The 19,379-nt window shown below is 40.2% G+C and overlaps 2 protein-coding genes across 3 annotated transcripts; one reads left to right on the top strand and one right to left on the bottom strand.

Moving 5' to 3' along the window:
• The first annotated feature begins 1,762 nt into the window (after nt 1–1,762).
• On the top strand, nt 1,763–4,932 carry LOC311257342 (gap junction alpha-3 protein-like). Of its 2 annotated transcripts, XM_084352930.1 has the most exons (3): nt 1,763–2,041; nt 2,556–2,793; nt 2,904–4,932. In XM_084352930.1, the coding sequence occupies exon 3, from the start codon at nt 2,928–2,930 to the stop codon at nt 4,002–4,004; it is 1,077 nt and encodes a 358-aa protein (XP_084209056.1). In that variant the 5' UTR covers nt 1,763–2,041; nt 2,556–2,793; nt 2,904–2,927; the 3' UTR covers nt 4,005–4,932. The 2 variants fall into 2 exon arrangements, with proteins under 2 accessions (XP_084209056.1, XP_084209057.1); XM_084352931.1 differs by lacking the exon at nt 2,556–2,793.
• Nucleotides 4,933–11,218: 6,286 nt separating this feature from the next.
• vma21 (vacuolar ATPase assembly factor VMA21) lies at nt 11,219–17,431 on the bottom strand. Its single transcript, XM_084352780.1, has 3 exons — nt 17,250–17,431; nt 16,819–16,928; nt 11,219–12,220 (listed from the first exon to the last, which is right to left on the bottom strand). Exons 1-3 carry the CDS (start codon nt 17,309–17,311, stop codon nt 12,081–12,083), a joined length of 312 nt encoding a protein of 103 aa, XP_084208906.1. The 5' UTR covers nt 17,312–17,431; the 3' UTR covers nt 11,219–12,080.
• Nucleotides 17,432–19,379: the final 1,948 nt, after the last annotated feature.

Raw genomic sequence — 19,379 nt, 5'->3', positions numbered from 1 at the left:
AGCGGCCCAGGGTTTCGAATCCAACCTGTGGCCCTTTGCTGCATGTCATCCCCCTCTCTCATATCTTTTCCTGTCAGCTCTTTAAACTGTCCTGTTGAATAAAGCCATAAAAGCCGAATAAAAAAAAAAAGGACGGTTCACCTATTGAAGAGTGCTCCATGAATTCTTAACAAGTAGATTTATATAATACCAAATAAGGGAAACAGGCAGCTGTTCGGATCGCACAAAAACATTAAAAAAAATAAATTTGGAAGCCTCATAGCATGCTCAAGAGCGCTATAAAATACATATATAATTTCTTGTAAATCTGCCGAATGTGCTAAAGCACTGGTATGGCCCTTTAGATATACAAAGATTGCCGTAAAGATTAAAATGCTGGATAGAAAGTGAACTTTCTATTTACATCAAAAGTATTGTTCATATGTACCATATTTAATTCCAGTATGAGTCATAGCCAGGTAATGGAGGAGAAGCTAATTTATGTGAGTAAAAGCCATTAAATGTCAGTAACAGCCCTTTAAGCCAATAATGGTATGCTTAGATTTTATTAGACACTTGTAGTTATTTGATTTTGTTAAACTTTGTGCAGACAGCTGTAACGATTACGTGACTTGGCAAACTGCTCTGGAAATACAGTTGGTGCTAGAAAACCAAAGAAAGTTTAAAAAACACTGTCCAGATAAGGTTAACGTGATTGAAAAATAAAATGTCATAGCATTTTTTCACAGACGTGTCTTCACTACCACTATTAATAACATTTGTTATCTTGACACAGTAGTCGGAGCAACTGTGTGACATTTCAGTAAACCTTTGGAAACCTCCGAACACGGACGAACTGGTGCAGATACCACACGATACTCAACGGGTGATTTTGGCAAAATTACAATAATTCATTTTTACTTGTGTGTCACTTGTCTGCTGGGTCACTTTTAGAGTATTGCAAATCCCAGTACTGTACATATGTCTTTGGATTTGTATATTTTTGATTTCAATTGTGAACACCGCCTACTGACTTCAGTGTAGCTTCTGTTTGAGGTGCTGTTTTCTTTTCCTTTCGGAAAAATGTTTGAGGTTGACCTACTTTTTAACAGAGACCCATCACTGTCTGACTTTTACACTTGCTTTCCTTAATATTACCCTTCGTGGCATATTATTCAGTATCTCTGTGGTCCTGAAATACGCTGGTATCTGTTTATACAACTGTTTTATCATACTGTAGTGCATACAAAAACCCTGATGTTGACCTTTATGCCTAAATGTACATATTTATCAATTGACATCCGGGTAAACAATCCAGTTAATACTGTATATAATATGGGTTGAAACTATATGTGTACATTCTGTAATATAAAATAAACTGCCTGATAATTTGAAATCTTTGAATTTATTTAGCAAAACTTTGATTCTTTTCAGAAAGTTGCACGAAATGGGTAAAATAATTAAACCTTTCTCACAGACTTTCCTCCTTCATGTCGCTGTGATTTGTAACTTGAGGATGCAAATGGCCACTCATCTCCAAATCATGCTCCCCCATGATAGGAGAGCTATATTTAGGCCCCAGAAGCACTTGTGGCCAGACAGACTTAGCGGACAACATCATTGGCCAGCTGCCGTGTCACTCACTGTAACAAGAGAGTAGAGGGGCTTTAATAGTTTACATTAGAGAGTGTACCCTGTGCCAAATTTAACCTCACGGGGGGAGGGTGGGTTTGTGGGGAGGGCAGGCTGGACATGGTTGAGTGTGTGTCCAGCAGCAGGTTACGTGTGTGTGTGTGTGTGTGTGTGTGTGTGTTGTGGTGGTCAGTGGAAGACCCCGGGGCCTGGATCTTGAGCAGTATTTGAAAACAGAAAAGAGTTGGTGGGTTTGTCGGTGTGGAACAGAGGTTGTGGCGAGCAGGAGTCCACTTTTCCTGTCCATTCAAGGGCATTGCTGGGGGCCCGAAGATCAGCTCTGGACTGAGGCCTGTCAGCGAAGCAGGCGGCCTCATGGACCCGCGGAGACGTGCAGGGCTTCAACACAGGGGATGTATAAGCTGACAAGGTAGGTTTATCGAGGAAATGTGACTTTTTCGTGATCATTTGTGTATTCAAGTACTTTTAGGAGTTATTCAGCCATAAATCTTAGAGAGGTTACATTCACGTTGTGGTCAAAGGCTGTTGTATGTTTACAGGAGATGCAGGTGTGCACACTCTTAAGAAAACGGATTTATTTTTCTATTAAATTCATCATATTATCTTATGTGCTAGGAGCATACGTAGTCTGAGGGTCAGATATTGAGATCCTGCACTTGTTTGAAGTTGCAATCCAGTCTGCAGTTGTAAAACCACCCGAGAAATGTGTTCCTGGTGACTCCCTAAACATCGTTTCAGCAGTTATCTCCCTCACAGTGGCATGCCGTGAACTTGCTGCCCTGCTACTGTACAGCCCATCCATCACAAGCGGAATATATTTATAACATAATGTGTTACAGGAACTGACAGTGCCCATGTTACTCAACTGTTTGTAATTCGCACTTCCACCACGTCTACCCGGTGTTTGATTTCACCTCGTGTAGATCATGTTGCTGTGACTCGGGGGGCCATGAAGGCCAGGAGCCGCAGAACCATGACTGGAACCTGCCTTCCCTCCTGTCCGCACTTGCCAAATATATACCCTCCTAAAGTAAATATAATCCTGTCTGCGTCCACGTGGAAACAGCCACTACCTGCTCAGCAGCAGAGTAGCCCAGTTGTGCACTCGGTTAGCAGCTCGGCTCCCAAGAGACTCATTTGGTCTGAGCTGTGCTGAACTTGGTAAGATGTCCTCAGAGAATGTGTTGTCTCTAGATTTGTTTTTATGAGTCTTTTCAGATATTTGCTTTGTCTCTACATCAAATTGAGAACCTGTTTTTGACTGTTTTCAGTCCCAGATCTGCGCTCACACAGCCATGGGGGACTGGAACCTGCTGGGAAAGCTTCTAGAAAAAGCCCAGGAGCACTCCACCGTGGTGGGCAAGGTGTGGCTCACTGTCCTCTTTATCTTCCGCATCCTGATCCTGAGCGCCGCCACAGAGAAGGTGTGGGGCGACGAGCTGTCGGGCTTCACCTGCGACACCAAGCAGCCCGGTTGCGAGAACGTCTGCTACGACATCACATTCCCCATCTCCCACGTCCGCTTCTGGGTGCTGCAGATCATCTTTGTGTCCACGCCCACGTTGATCTACCTGGGACACATCCTCCATCTGGTGCGGATGGAGGATAAGCATAGGGAGAAGGAGAAGGAACATGCACAACATCCAGACAAGCATGTCCTTATTGGGGATCATAAGCACAAAAAGGCTCTAGTGAGGGACGAGAAGGGACGAGTGCGCCTGCGGGGGGAGCTCTTGCGCACATATGTCTTTAATGTGATCTTTAAGACCCTGTTTGAGGTGGGCTTTATTGTGGCTCAATACCTTTTGTACGGCTTTGAGCTGAAGCCCATGTACACATGTGACAGACCACCCTGCCCCAACGTGGTGAACTGCTACATATCCCGTCCCACAGAGAAAACCATTTTCATCATCTTCATGCTGGGAGTTGCCAGCGTGTCTCTGTTCCTAAACCTTGTAGAGATCTACCACCTGGGCTTCACCAAGTGCAGCCAGGGCCTCACCTTCAGGAGACGTCTACATGGCTCTGGGGTTATCCCCAAGGAGCCAAGTGAGGCCTCGGTGCCGTTTGCACCAAGCTACGACGACTACTTCCACCAAGTCCAGCCGACCTACCCGCCTGTCCCCGGCTACAACCTCTCCCCTCTGTCTGACGGCACAGACTCGTCCTTCCACCCGTACCACAGCAAGGCGGCCTACAAACAGAATAAAGACAACTTGGCGGTGGAAAGGAGCAGCAGCAAGCCAGAGGAATGTGACCTGAAAGGAAAGACGGGAGCAGGATCAGCCCCTGGGTCACCTACGCAGGCCAGGCCCGGCCGCAGTGCCAAACACAGCAACAACAAGACTAGAATAGACGATCTGAAGATATGAGGAGGTTTATGTTTCTGTGAGGGGTTTTAAATTGCTGTGAGGGGATCGGATGTTGTTTGGAAGCATTCACACATGCTGAACTGACCCCCCCCTCTTTGAGATGGCACAGATTTGACTCATTCCAGCTTCGAAGGGAGTGACATTATTAGGGCACACAGAAAAGCTGCAGTTGTACAGTAATGTGAGAAGACTGATGTGGTTCAGTAATGAACGTAGAGCTCTTCAAGGTGTCCCACAGCTGGGTAGTTGTTCTTCTTTTGAAAAACTTAATTGGGTTTCACATTAGACTGTAGCATTAATGGTTCACCATGTTTTCAGTCAATGTTGATTTGTATCGGTTTGTTTTTTTAATTGATTCGTGTTTCCACTATTCACTTTTGTCACTGAGATTCACAAACAAAAAGTACTGTCTGCTCAGGTTTTACTTTTCCCCTTTTTTTTTTTTTTTTTCAATGTGTGTCGAATGTGAATGAACTCAAAACAATGCAACTCCGTGTACAAAGTTGCCTGAACTTTGGGAACAGAATCCAGGGCAGAAACTTTGTTCAGCAGCGGCCTGATCTCATTGGAGGGAAGTCAGATAGGGCGAATAGTTAAATTTAACTTCCTTTAACTGTTTTGAGGTCACCATCTAGCATAGTTCACTTGCTTCGACTTGAAGAGTTATGCAATGCCTGACAACACGTTGGACTCTGGAAATTCTGTACGTAATTCCAGGACGCGCCTCAAAAAGAAATTGCACTGGTCTCAGGAGCTCTCACATTTGTGCTCTCTGTTTTTATCATGACAGCAAGAAAGTACATAATTATAAGCACATTGATTTGTTTATCCGTGTTTGTATCTCTGTTTGTGTCGTTTGTTTTCTGTAAAGCACTTGGTGACAACCATATTTGTAAAACCGCTTGAAATAAATCTGTCTTAAATTTGCAACGCTAGCGGTGCGTTTGTGATCGAGGTCTTTATCGGGAAAAAGGGGAACTATTTCAATGGAGAATCATGTTGCAACTCATTTTTATATTTCTGCAATGGATAAATCAAGATCATCTGAGGATTAGAAATGATGACATTCATGATATTCCGTTTCCGTGCGCCGAGCCTATTCAATTAAATCCGGCCCAGCAACCATAAATCTGATACAGGCAGTGTTGTTGAATCACCCAAAAGTCATACTTGAGTAAAAGTAAAGATATCACGTTAAAATATTACTTTAATAAAAGTGGAAGTCACCTATACAAAAAGTACTTGAGTAAAAGTTTTAAAGTATCTGATGAACTTAAGAATCAAAAGTAATTTTCTGACAAAAAGTGAACTGAAGTATCAAATGCAAAAGTAAATTATACGTGTATTAATATGTATGCATATACTGTATACTATGGATTAATTGATTATCAGCCTGGCCAATCATCTGATCCGATATTCAGCATTTTTCTGATTATTAGAAACAATGTTGTTGTTTTTTATCTGATTGCCCTCTATCCATCACTGGATATATATGACGATGTAAACAACATATATAGTACATATTTCTACGCATGTCTCACACACACCTATAGATGTGATATACATATAAATCACCATATAACATCATTGCTTTTTTTTTTACTGCATTCATTTGCATTTGTTTAAAATGTGTCATGTCTTAAACAGGCTGCTGAAAAGGTTTGACCCGTCCACGTTCCCTGATGGTAAAAGGTTCTCCTGAAAAGTTTTACATGGAGTTAGGTCAAGTACAAGAACATTTCAAAACAACAACAGATAATAGGGAGAAGAAATGAGCTGGTTGATCAAGATCATTACATCTGTCCATGTCCTGAAACACAAAACAAATAAGAAAACAAATAATGGAGAAAAGGAAAAGAAAAAAGCAATTGTACTAAAGGCTGCATTATTGATACTGACGCTTGGTAAAATCTTACACAACAGCTCTAACATGGGTCGGTGTAACTCTGCAGCCAACAGATACACTTTGAAACGCCGTATCTCTGAAATTAGAATCGGGTGTAATTTGAGTCATTAGTATCTCCACAGAAACATTTCAACAGTTAAAAACCGACGGGCTCGAGCGGGAATAAACATGTCATGTGTAAAGCCTTTGCTGTCTGCATGTCCCACACATGCACATCTTACTCTTGTCCGTGCCAGGAAAGCACAGCACACACATGCAGCCCTGGTATGGAAACCTTGAAATTAATGACATAGCGCGCTCATGACGAGGAAACGCTCTCATACCTTTGGACTGATGTGATTTTCTGTCAGTGCTGGATGCGTCAAGGGAAGAACAAATAGACTTTTAACTTAAAAGTATTAAAAACAAAGGAGTCAAGTTTCTGAAACTTAAGTTTCTGTAAGTGTGAAGAAATGATTGAGTATAGTCTTGGCATACTGTTCTTTCCTCTGGAGTGTTGCAATGCCAGAAACAATAGTCTATGTTTCAGATCTCCCAGACGAAACAGTCAGGAGTATTATTGGTAACGTATAGCTCCATAAATCAGTAAGTGAACCAGAACAGTCTCATTCTAAAAAATGTCACATCTATTTTTCCAAATGAAAATAAAACATGAAGGTTACTCAAAGAGGCGTACATCATCTTAAAATATAATAAAGTGATCATCTGTGAGACGAGGCTTATATGTGTTTTTGAGACGCTGACGGATGAATCGATGTGAGTTATGGGTGTAGATGGACATCCAGCACTTTGAAATGAAATCCTTTTAGTGTTAAGGCCAACACTTCAAATTGTAGTCGCATCAGAGAGTCAGCTCATTAAAGAAGACAAACAGCGTAGCGCATTTTTGAAGTTATAGAGCATGTTACAATAAATTATATGTAGCTACAAAAGTTAATATCAGACTGCCACACCATGCAGAACGTTGTATTTTTAAGGCTTGGAGCTTAATCTGAATCACACGATAAAACTGTGATTTGTTAACATCAGACGACATGAAGCAGTTTTCTTTTTTTTGCCTCATCTTTGATCAGTGCTAGCTTTTGTATTTTGTAGCTCTGTGAAGTGAAGAGTGCTGATTTCATTGCAGTTTATTTGAGGGGGAGGGAGAGGGTCTGAACATTGTGTTTCACTTTTTAAAAGGCCCTCTCCAGTGCTATCAGTGTTTTCTTTGGATCCTCTCCGTAACTATGAGGGAAATTGCAACACTCTCCACGCAAGATAGAAAAGTAATATAACTGAATTTGTAAAATTAAATTAGCCTTTAAAAACTAAACATGCACATTACAAAGAATTTTAGATGCTGATATGATTGTTATGCTCCCCCCTTCACCTTGTTCTCAGTAATGCGTACTGCATGCAAAATATGCTTTGGCAAATAACATGATTATTCCAGTCATATTTTTTTTATTGCTAATGACAATATCAGCTTAACAATTTGAGTGAAAAGTTGAATCTTTAATAATGTCCGGGGGTTTCAGAATATCTTAGTATTGCGCATTTCCCTTTGTTTTAATGGCCAGTAATCGAGCTGGCAAGGACTCCACAAGTTTGCGATCCCAGCATGATCTGACTGTGTTCCAAAGAGCTTCTTGTGATGTCATAAAATACTTGGCTTACTCAGTCTGCGAGTGCCCCCCATAAATGTTCAGTGTTGTAAAATCATGCTGGGATAACATGATTCATCAGGTTTAACACGAACTTGTGGAGTCCGTCAAGTGCATGCTGCCATTAAAGCAAAAGGGGGACATACTTATAATAACTTACAAGTTATTATGACATTGAGGGACATTTTTAAAAGCTTCAACTTTTCCCCTTCAATTGTTAAGCTGATATTCATTTGTACTTTTAAAAAAAAGTGTTACATTTGAAACAAATGCACAATAAAAGCATCTTAACTACTAGTTTTGACCCAACTATATAACCACCACTCTTTCCTTCTTCTGACTGTACAAGAATTGTTGTACAGTCCCTAAAAACTTGAGTTTTAGTGCCTCTTAAACATTGTCTAGTGGGTTCTTATGTTGATTAACTTAATCATTAGTGATGAGGAGCCAATTTTTGAATTCTCAGATACAAAAAGAAGCTAGGAGCGGATGTAAAAAATGCTCTGAAGGGGCCAATAGTCGTCCGATTACTTTCAGTTGAATCAAAACTCTGATGGCGTAATCCAACATCTATATTTATAAAAACACGATCTACACTTGAATGCAGCAAAACACCCCCGCAAACAAAACACAGTGAAATGTAATAAATGTCAGCAATGCGTTTGGAGTCTATGAGGGTTAACTAAAGACATATTTGATTATGTCATAGAGTATTTTTAATTGTAGGGCACGGCCAAACAAGAGTGTCAAGACTGAGGATATTTCTACAGATCTTCATAAAATCTGTATTTACATAACCTTTATTTACTGGGTTTTATGTTTGGGATGAATGAATAATAAATAAGATAAAACAATAATCCCCCAGTGTTCGTGTTTTAGACCTGTAATTATCTTCTCAGAAGCACCTGAGCAGAGTTTCTTGGGAAATAACAGCACAGACCAACACAATAAAGCGCTGCCTTGGTTATGCTTAATGGTGGATATAATTTTATGTGTCCAGATGAGTTATTCTATCACTTTATTCTTTTTGTACCCTGTGGTGTGTTCACATAATTTTCCACCAGCTGCAGCACGGTACTCTACTGCCCTCTCCCTTCACTTTTACTCAAACACTGTGGAGCTGCTCTCTGAGCGTTGTGTCTGCTCGGCATGCCATCTGCTGGGCAAAGGAAATTCAAGTCACAGAGACGCAGTCACTTTTAATTTCCATCTTGCTGGTAGATAACTGAGTAGTTATTATGATGTATATTCATATATCTGTCTAATTTGTTAAATTCTGTCATATGTACCCAAGACTGTGTATTTTGGGACAGGCAGGACGAATAATAAAGTCGTCAAGGAGTGTTGTTGTGGTGTTTATTTAATCCCTGACCCAGTGCAGTGTTCTGTGCTCTCCGGCCTGTTGTTTTGTTTTTTTCATCACACTGACACTATGCACCCAACCTGCTAATGCGCGATAAATGACAAAGAGCCAGAAGCAAAGCCTGCCCTTGCATCAACTTTGTGTCACCGCGAGTGTAAGCTTATGAAATATCAGCCAGATGAAGGCGAGGCTTGTGATGTTTGCTGACTGAATCAGTCTGATTGCTTGCAGGCCTGTCACCTCATCATCACCAAACACCAGCCTCGTTAAACTAAATACAGACTTGCACAGCTCCAGCACCCAAACTCTGCAGAATACAGTGTGCGAGCTACACTGAGAGAGAGAGAGGGGGGCACACGGCACAGAGGAAAATGAACAGAACTCAGCTGCTGACATGGTTTCTGAGGCAGAAAACGTCATTATGGCTTGGCATCTGTCAGTTCTTGTCTTGGCTTCCATGTTGTGTTGTTTGTGGGAAGTGGCTGACTGTTTGCTGCCACCAAGTGACAGCTGAGACACTCTGCAGAAGTCAATAAGGTAGCTCATGAGCTGTTGTCTCAGCAGACTGGAGAGAAAGCTTGAGTTGCTGTGGCCACATGATTGATCCTTTTCACTATAATCTCTACCAGGCCCGGACCAATCAGGGTAATCAATTTAGAAACGTGATCTTTTTCCCGTGCACATCTCAGTAAAATGTCTTTAGGTGCATTCAGCTTTGAAAGTGAATGATTCAGGGAATCAATTTTAACAGTTCTCACTACAGAAATGTGTTTTTTGCATCTCAGGCTTGTCTAATTTGTCACTGTCTACCTGCCTCATCCAGGTGCATTTATTAATTTATTTAATCATTTATATTGGATTTATTTTGCTCATTTCAGTGTATAATTTCCAAAAAAAACAGTAGAGGACACATTATACACTTTTACCAACTATACATAGAGACATCCCGTGGATAAAACAGGAGCAGGAGGAAGAGAAACCTATAATAGCTGCCCATTTCTTAGTCCGGCTTTTAATTCCGTGACTTTGTGACATCACACTACATCACCATGTTAAACATTTGCCTATTTTATACCTAGCTGTTAATTTGGCATGTACGAATTGAATTAGCGCAGCTGCTTTGTTGTTGTTAGCTGTGCTGGGTCAGGCGTGTGTGAGCTGACCAATCAGAGCAGACTGGGTATTCAGGAGGGGGCGGGCCTTAAAGAGACAGGAGCTACAGTAAAACAGAGCGCTCCAGACAGATGGCTGCAGCACTGGACAGTATGAGGAAACTGATTAGTTTTATGAGCACTAAAGCATGTAAGCCTGTTCTAGTAGTAACCCAAAATAAAATTATGAACCTGAAAATGAGCAGAATATGTCTCCTTTAATGCAAACAAGCTCATGCCAGGCAGGTTTTCACACATAGAATTTGCCCTGGTATATCGGTTATACATGTGAAAAAATATAACATGAAGATAAAAGCAAGTAGTGCCAGTGAAGAAGCATATACTGGCAATCAAATATGAGAAAAATATTATAAAAACAATGAAAACACGTAGCGTAAGCTAGAGTTCAAGAGATGTGCGTTAATATTTATATTGTTTTTATCTTACTTCTCTTGCTGCTGGTCTCCAAGAGTCACAAAACATAATGTCGTTGCATGCCTGCCTACAAAAACAACTAAACTGTCTGTTCTGTTGTGACAGTTGAATTTGCCTCTGGGACAAATACTATAACAAATCTGTCTATGACAAAGACAGAAACACAGTGCCTCCACTCACTTCCACATCCATTTGTTTTCAGCTGATTTTGACTTTGCACGAATAAAACTAAGCTGACATCCTTCGGAAAGAAAGTCTCTAGGTAAATAAATGCATGCACACACACGTTCATCTCGGTGCGCACGTTCTGCTTTGGTGTGGCTCACACAGCAGATGGTAGGGAAAGTCAAAGCCTCTTGTGTGATACAGCCTGTTAATCACACGCAGACCTCATTTTAAAAGGTTTATCCTAGATTTTATCGCATCTTAAAGTTAGAAATCTAATTTTATTAAGACACTGATGCATTTTATGTGTTGGAAAGCTGAAGCTACACATTTTCGACCCCAAACTTTTTCAACGTAAGACGGCTTATTTTACTGGTATTATAAATTTACAAAGATAGCATATACAGTAGGACGCCTGAAGAGAATGACATCAACCTGTTTTTGTCCGTATCATGGACAATATAGTCCACAATCTTAGAAAAAATAAATACCACTGCATTTTCATTAAATAACAAAGATAAAGCCTCTGAAAAGATTTTAGACAACTATAAAGTTTGAATTTTCAAGTTTATTAAAGTAACTCAACATTCTCGTCTGCATCACACCAACTTCACATACATCTGTATCCTCAAACCCACCAAACATCTTCAATACAAAACACTCCTTTAAATACAATTTAATCTTGCAACAATTTCACTAATTTAAAGATCAAAAAGTATCACTGAGCTACACTTCACAAACTCTTAAAAACAGAAAGAAAAACACTTGTTTACGAGGACAAACGGATGAATCTGATTATTTTAGGGACATCACAATGATTTTGATCTGAAATACAGCATGAAAGGCAAGCACACTACGGGGTTATAATGAAGTTAAGAGTCATCTTTAAATTGTATGCAGATAAGAACTGAAATTTGAGGACAGATTAATTTATTCACGAGCATGAACTCTCACAGAATGGATGGAGAACGAATCAAATCCTTCGTACCCACAAAATTCAGCGTGTGTGTGTGTGAGCACCCAAGATGTTTTCCTACATGACAAACTCTTCACTGTGACGGGACTTATAGCCTTTAGCCAAATGGCAGCTTATAACAAAGCCTCTTAAAAATAGGGGCCGTCCTATGTCAACAAAAGTAACATTTTCAGAGAACAAAAAAGTCGAAATAGCGGGCCTGCTGAGGCTGGTGAAAAAACACACCCAGCAGCCTCCACTCCCCCATGCCAGGGAATAATAAAACAGTTTCCCGCTTTAACCTCGGGTTAAAGCCTAAGAGCAAACCAGATCCCCTAACAGTCTGGTTGGTAGATGGTGCTGAGTTTAGTGCTGGAGCCCATGGTGGGGGGGCTGTGGATCCATGCCCGCGTCTGTCCATCTCCCGCGGTCTTATGAGCCGATAAGGACATGCCTTAATCGTCTTTGCCCTTCCCTTTAGGCGTGCCCTCGTTCCAGGCCACGTAAACAAACAAAGCCAAAACCACATGCACGGCGAGCACTGCGACAATGGCTGCATAGAAGTAGCTGTCAGAGCTCGACATCTTCATCGAACCTGCAAGAGGAGGTGGAGAGGAGTTAACCGTGATCAGAAAATGCATTACACTGCAAAAAAAACACACACAAACAAACAGGAGTGTCTGTCATTTTTCATGTGAAGCTTAAACATCTGCATCTTTCATTCACTTCAATTTAACACTTCGGTAGTTTCGGGCAACATGATGATTATCATGAGATGATTAATTCGATATATGCATTAGGCCATTGAGGGCAATTTAATAAACCAATTAGCAGGACAGCTTCATGACAAAATCAGATTTACAGACCAGTAAATGTAATAAAGTACCCACAATTATTTTTATGTATATGTGAGTCTTTGCAAAAGAATTCACCACCCACTAGGGCTTCTCCACATTATGTCCTAACTTTACAAATGGCAAATTAAAATGTTTCACTGTGGTTGTTTGTGATGGATCAAGATGAAATCATTAATAATAATTGTGAGTTATTAAGTTTTGAGTGCACACGTATTCACTGCCTTTGCTTTGAAACCCTGAACTAAAATCAAGTGCAACTATTTGCCTTCAGAAGTCACAGAATTAGATAAAAAAAACAATAATTAGTCAACATGTGTGCAGTTTAATTTCACTATAAATACACCAGTTCTGAAGGCCCCAGTCTGTTAAGGAACATTACCAAACAAACAGAATCATGACGACCAAGGAGCTCATCAAACAGGACAGGCAGGGATGTTATTGTGGTGAAGTACAAAGTGGGGTTGGGTTGTGCAAAAGGAATAACCCAAGCTTTGAATATCTCAGAGAGCGCTGTTAAATCCATCAGTAGAGGATGGAAAGAATACGGCACAACAGCAAAACTACCAAGAGAAAGTCTGCCTGAAGTAAGTGGATATTTATCAAAGAAGCAACCGAGAGGCTGATGGAAACATCACTTAGCCTAAAAATTCCTATCAGGGAGTCCCAGCCTGAAGAGTGACTCAGGAAACCTCTTAGAGCAACTGAGTGAGGACGAGACAGAAACTTTTATCTCTTTGAGGAGGCGTGGTTGACCCAGTTGCTATGTGAGACACATTCTTTTAAAAGCTGTGATTGGCTGATCAACAACAAAATCCCTGCACGACCTAAACTGAAGCGTTTCATTAACTAATTCTCATTCAGCATTTGGAGAATATTTCTCCTTTTTGTCTTGTCACTATTTTCTCCTCTGCGTAAGAAACTCCTAAGGCTCTTAAAAGGCCTCCTCCCTACTTCTGACCGATGTTCACCTTACAAGCTCTTTTAAGAGCTAAGATGCTTTGTGAATAGCTTTTTTATTTTACCGGGATCTAGTTTTTATTTTAAGGAAAACTTCTTACAAAACATTATAATTCTCAGAGCTTTCTTAGAGTTTTGTCACTAGGATCAACTCTTAGTACAAGAAAGCTTTATGAATGTGGCCCCTGGCCTTTACGCAAGTGTGTGGAGAAGAAAGCGGTTATTTAAAAAATAAAAAAACAACACGAGAAGATCCTTTTGGAGTTTGTCACAAGCCATGAGGGAGACACAGCAGACATGTTAAAAAGGAGGCCTGGTCAGATGAGACCAGACTTGAACTTTTTGGCCTTGGTGCAGAGAACTATGTTTTAGCAGAAACCCAACCGTGCACATCATCCTGAGCACACCAACCCCACAGTGAAACATGGTGGTGGCAGCATCATGCTGTGGAGATGATTTCATCAGCAGTTCCTGGGAAACTGGTCAAGATGGAGGACAAGATAGATGAAGCTGAAGTGGGGCTGTGCAATATAAAGATAGATTGACGATAGACAAAATAAATTGTTGATTTATTGTTGATTCTGTTGTTCTGCTTCTCTGGGAAGGAGAACTGAAGCGGGCAGATTTAAGTAGTTTGTGAATAAACCTCCCTTGTCCCTGCCACAGTAACATCACTTGACTCTTTTAACAGTGTTTTCTATTAACCTTTTTATATTTTGCACATTGATATTTCATATTTTGTACACAGGTTGTAAATACGAGGAACAAAATACTCAAAGCAAGAGTTTATTTGTTGAGATATGAGAAATCATCTTTTTTCATGTTGTGATTTTATTTAAATTATTAATTGAATCTACAGAACATGTGTGTGGGAGAAATTTAGGATCATATGGGACTGTTTGAGTCTGTGTCTCATAAACATGTTTGTGTGTTAATATGGTTACACACTGTACTTCACACGTGGCATACTTATGTAACCTGGAAGTACAGATGAGACGTGCCTGGAAGAGATTGCTCAGCTTTATACACACTGTATAAAGCTGAGCAAATGTTGTGGTGTTGCTGTGTCTATGTATACAAAGATCTTCTCTGTCGACAGATGTCCATTTGTATGAAACTCATATCGAGTTCACTCTTTTCTTCATCAAGTGAAGACCGACCTGAACTGCCAATATTCCACATCACTGTGCTCTATCATAATGATCATATTGCACAGCCATGGTGCAAAATCGCCACGGCCAAATGTCTAGTGAATGCTCGAATGTCCCCAGCCCCTCAATAGATTACCTTTGTTTTAGTGCCTGATGAGTGAAGCAAATCTAGGAGCCAATTGCATATTTTACCAGTATTTGGCTGGTGCTGCTGATATGGAGCCCTGGACAAAGCCCTTAGCCAAATACATGGCAATTCTGGAAGAAAACCTGTTTTGAGACTGGAGCGAAGTTTAACCTTCCAGCAGGACAGTGACACTAAGCATACGGCCAGAGTTACACTGGAATGGTTTGAGGCACACAATGTTAAAGTCTTACGATGGCTGAGTCAAACAGCACATCACGCATCAATCAAACTGAGAATCAGTGGCAAGCCTCGGCTGTTCACAGACCGTCTCCATCAAGTCTAACCGAGTTTGGGCTAATTTGCCGAGAAAAATGGGCAAATATTTTAGTGTACAGATGCGCAAAGCTGGTACAGACATACCACTAGAGACTTGCTGCTGTAATTGCAGCTAAATTATTGACTTAAAGGGGTGAATACTTCATCCAGCAGATGTTTTTGTCTTAATTATTGTTGGTGTGCTATGCATGTTGTTTTAATCAAATGGCAAAAAGCCCCCCAAAAAATCAATTTGAATTTCAGGTTGTAACACTGCAAATTGTGTAAAAGTCCAAGGGGGCTCAATACTTATGTCAATCCCTGTAATCCCCCTTAGAAGAATCTAAGCATGAAATTACATCTAAATAAAGGCTTTCAAACCTTTATTTGCCAGATGAGTGCCTTGGATTTTTCTCTTCCTCACCAAGGAGCACCTTCATCACATTTTGATTGAACTTCCTGAGCGTTTTAGACTTTATCTATCTACTATATCTTTTTGAACTAACAATGTATACCATGAAAGGATTATTTTCCTCTATCACCTACATAACCTCTATATAATCAATGCCATCATCAGAAATAAAGTTAGGAATGAAAGCCACTTTTTGAGCCATTGGGGGATACATTTCTGTGTATAAATGTATTGATTCTTGAATATTACAAAGACTATTACAAAGCGAGAGGTAAGACTTGTACTTTGCGATTGATAAGTCATAACCTAAAATTACATGGCACACTGCTTTGCAAAAATTAAAAATTCATAAATAGGCTTAGCACCTGCACAGTTCAACTCAGGGTCTTTATTCGGGTTGGGAATCACAGACTAACTCACAATACAATATGATTCACGATACAATGCCTGTGATATCTATAGTATCACAATATGAGCGATTCTGTGATAATGGATACAATGCAAGACAATCATCTAATGATATATGACGATATCTGTCTCAATGAAGAATACTAAATACCACTAAAAAGGAAAGGTGCAGGAAATATGTATTTATTCGCTGTATTGTGGTGTCGGCTTCAAAGAAGACACTAAGAGATGAAGCACTGACAAAAAGTACACCGAGTCTTAGCTTAGTGCCTCTTTATCACAAACACTGACTGCAACTTGTCCATGGTCCATGTTTATCAACATTCATGTGCCACATATTTTATTAAAAATAAAGATATTTGGCGCCAGTGCATCGATAATCGCATCTGAAGAGGAAGTATTGTGATATATTGCTGTATTGATATTTTGTCCGACCGCCACCCCTAGTCTTCATCAGGGCCTGACAAGCCCATTTATTTAATGGTGACTTGTTATTTTATGACTTAATGATCACAAAGCAAGTATAAGTATAACCTCTCTCTTTTTTTGGCTTCATGATATGTCCTTGGATCCAAAGAGAACCTATTTATTGATACCTGCATCTGTGAAGTAACATTTGCTGTTTTTTTAATGAAATTGGGAAACTGTGATGAGCATGTTTCACTTTTTTCCCCATTTTATATACCAAGCGATTCACTGATTAAAGAGGAAAATAATCTGCAGATTAATCAATAAGCATAACAATCATTAGTTGCAGCCCTGTGTTTATTTATTGATCATACTTGTACCTTCTACTGGTTTGAACAGCAGCTTCTTCACATCTCTTTCCCAAGGGATAAATAAAGTGCAATCTTATCTATCTCTAGATGCAAAGGGCAGTTGGAGCTCAACATCCCTCTTTCATCCAAGTTTCTGTCATCAGGCTGCGAAGTGCAAACACAAACAAGGTAGTGTTGTGTACCGTACCCTCAAAGACGTACGCCTTCGTGGCGAAGTAGAGGCCAATGGGCAGCGTGACCATGAGGACGGTGAAGAACAGCAGTGTCTTGAGGGCTGAAACCAGGGATCCTTCGTTCCTGCAGGAGCACAGAAGTCAGTGAGTCAGCAGAGTCGAGACAGCGACCTTACTGTTGAGGAGCAACACGACTGTTAACATGCAGACGCCTGATGTGCGGATATCCCTTGGCGGTGATTAATGTTGTGTTCACGCATTACGCCGCACTCAATAAACGCTTTTTATAAACTCTGGCACATGGTAAGCATCAAGGAGCACAGGGAGGACGGGGGTGTCTGAGGCCATGCATCTCTCCTCAGACACAAGCTAGTGCGTCAAGCTTGCTAGCAAGCTAGCTAGCTAAGGTTAGCCGTTGGTTTAAAGTAGCTGATTTATGTCTCACCCTCTGTAATAAGGCGGCGGTCCGGCTGCGGCGTCTGAAGCTGCTCTGACAGATCCGTCCATTGCTGGGCTGATGGGAGGCGAGATAAAGATATAAAGGGTAAATTGAATCGGTTTAGGTCAGCGCTTCCCCGTCTGTGTTATGTTGTCGCTGCTGAAATCCCCTCTTCCGCGTTGGGTCATGGGGTCGTCACATGACAACGTTCGACGCCAATTAGTCTCGCGAGGCTACACTTTAAGGCGAGAGTGGGAGCCTGGTTCATGTCCTGCAGAGATAAAATGTATTTTTAAGATGATGTTGTTGATTTATGTAGAATTATCAACACTCAAGCAATGTGTGTCCTTTGTTTTTAGAGTTTCCTGGCAGGGTCAGTGATAGAGGAAGTGTTCAGATCCCCTGCTCAAGTAAAAGAACAATCAAAATACCCCATTACAAGTAAAGGTGCCGCATTCAATGTCTTACCTGAGTGCAAGTACATAAGTATTATTATGATCATCATTAATGTATGTATTCAAAAGTACAAACATACACATCACATGTTGTAGAAGCCTATATATTGTTAGATTAGTGTTAACAACCAACAATAGGCTATGTGAGAAGTATTTCATTATTGTAAGGAAGGGTACAGCTTAATAAACTTTTGATAATTTTTATTTTATAACAATAGGTTTTGGATGCAAAATCTTAGAGACCTCTAAGTTTTGTGTTGCATAGCATGTTTAGCATGCTAACCTGCTAGTTAAAACTCCTGCACTAGCAGTGTAAACACCAACATTTTCCCTGTGCTGTAAGCTAACTAGCTAGCAGCAGCTTTAGTTAGCAGCTATAGTTAGCAGCAGTTAGCGGTTGCTCTGCTGCTGCCCCTATTTTTTGAGTATGAATTCAATTGTGCCCAATTCTTACATATCGCATCGTATGTTAATTTAATTCTAACTTCTTCTTATGAAATGGCAAAGAAAAAGAAAAAAAGCTGACATTTTAACACATTATCATAATAAAAGTGTTTATAGCAAGGATCTTAAACATTTTTATTCAACTTGGGGCTGCGGCTTCATAAAGTAACGCTTAACGTTCTTTTATACAACTCGATTGTATTAACCAATCTCCATATTTAAGGCTTTTAATTCAATATAAAATATTATTTAAGTAAACACTTGTGAAATGTTATAATAATATGCCAATAACATACGGTCATCAAATACAGAAATTAAACTCTTGTCATCTGAAATGAATACAAATGTCGCCTTTGTTTTTTAAATAGGCCAAATTAAAAAAAAAAGAAAAACATGTGCCAATTAAAATATGTTAGTTGAGCAAACTCTGTACACGCCTACAAGTCCCAAGTGAACATGACTGTGGGTAAAGCAAATGTGTGCAGTGCCTTCAGCCTGTTTTCTTTTTGTCCTGCAGATTTTCCATAGATGTAGGAAGATTGCATTACAATATAACCTCTTTTGTCCAAGGTGACCCACAGTACAATCGAAGTGTCTAAATCAGCATGATAAAATGTCTTCTTTGTCCTTGACAGATACAATTTGAATCCTCTTTGGGCTATTTATTTAGAATATTTGCTCTCAGGAGCACTTTAGGCTTTTTTATGGATTGATCACTGCCTTTCTTTTTTCACTAAATAAACAATGTAATGGGTAAAAATAGCCACAAAAACAAGCCTGTCATGTTCGGGAAAGCAGATTTTTCAATAAGTTTGAGTCAGCTCGGCCTCTTTCTTTGGTGCAGAAGCACTCTGATATACCAGGGAATGGTCAAATTGGCCCCACATAATATTTTAATAGTTTAGTTAACTTTGTCAAGTTTTCAGAAAAGCAACCTGAACTCCACAATTTAATATATTAAAATGTGGAGTCCCACTGCATATGTGAAAACAGTAGTTTAAGCCATTTTTTTTGCTCCAGAGAAAAGCTGCATGTAATCTGCTAAATTGCCTTCAGTGATGTCACTCAGTGGCTACGTTGCATTGTGGGTAATATAGGCAGCAATTAAAAGGGGGATATTTCTGGTTCTGCTGCATCAATTCTGATCATTTGTTTCTAAACTGTAATGAGTCCAGCAGTGTAATAGGAGTGCAATGAAGACTAGTGGACTGCTTTTTGATACCAAGCCTACATTACC

The sequence above is a fragment of the Pagrus pagrus genome (assembly GCF_965226575.1).
Source record: "Pagrus pagrus genome assembly, chromosome: 5".
In the NCBI taxonomy this organism is placed as follows: domain Eukaryota; kingdom Metazoa; phylum Chordata; class Actinopteri; order Spariformes; family Sparidae; genus Pagrus; species Pagrus pagrus.
The sequence above is the reverse complement of the archived record's forward strand: the minus strand, read 5'-3'. Positions and strand labels throughout refer to the sequence as shown.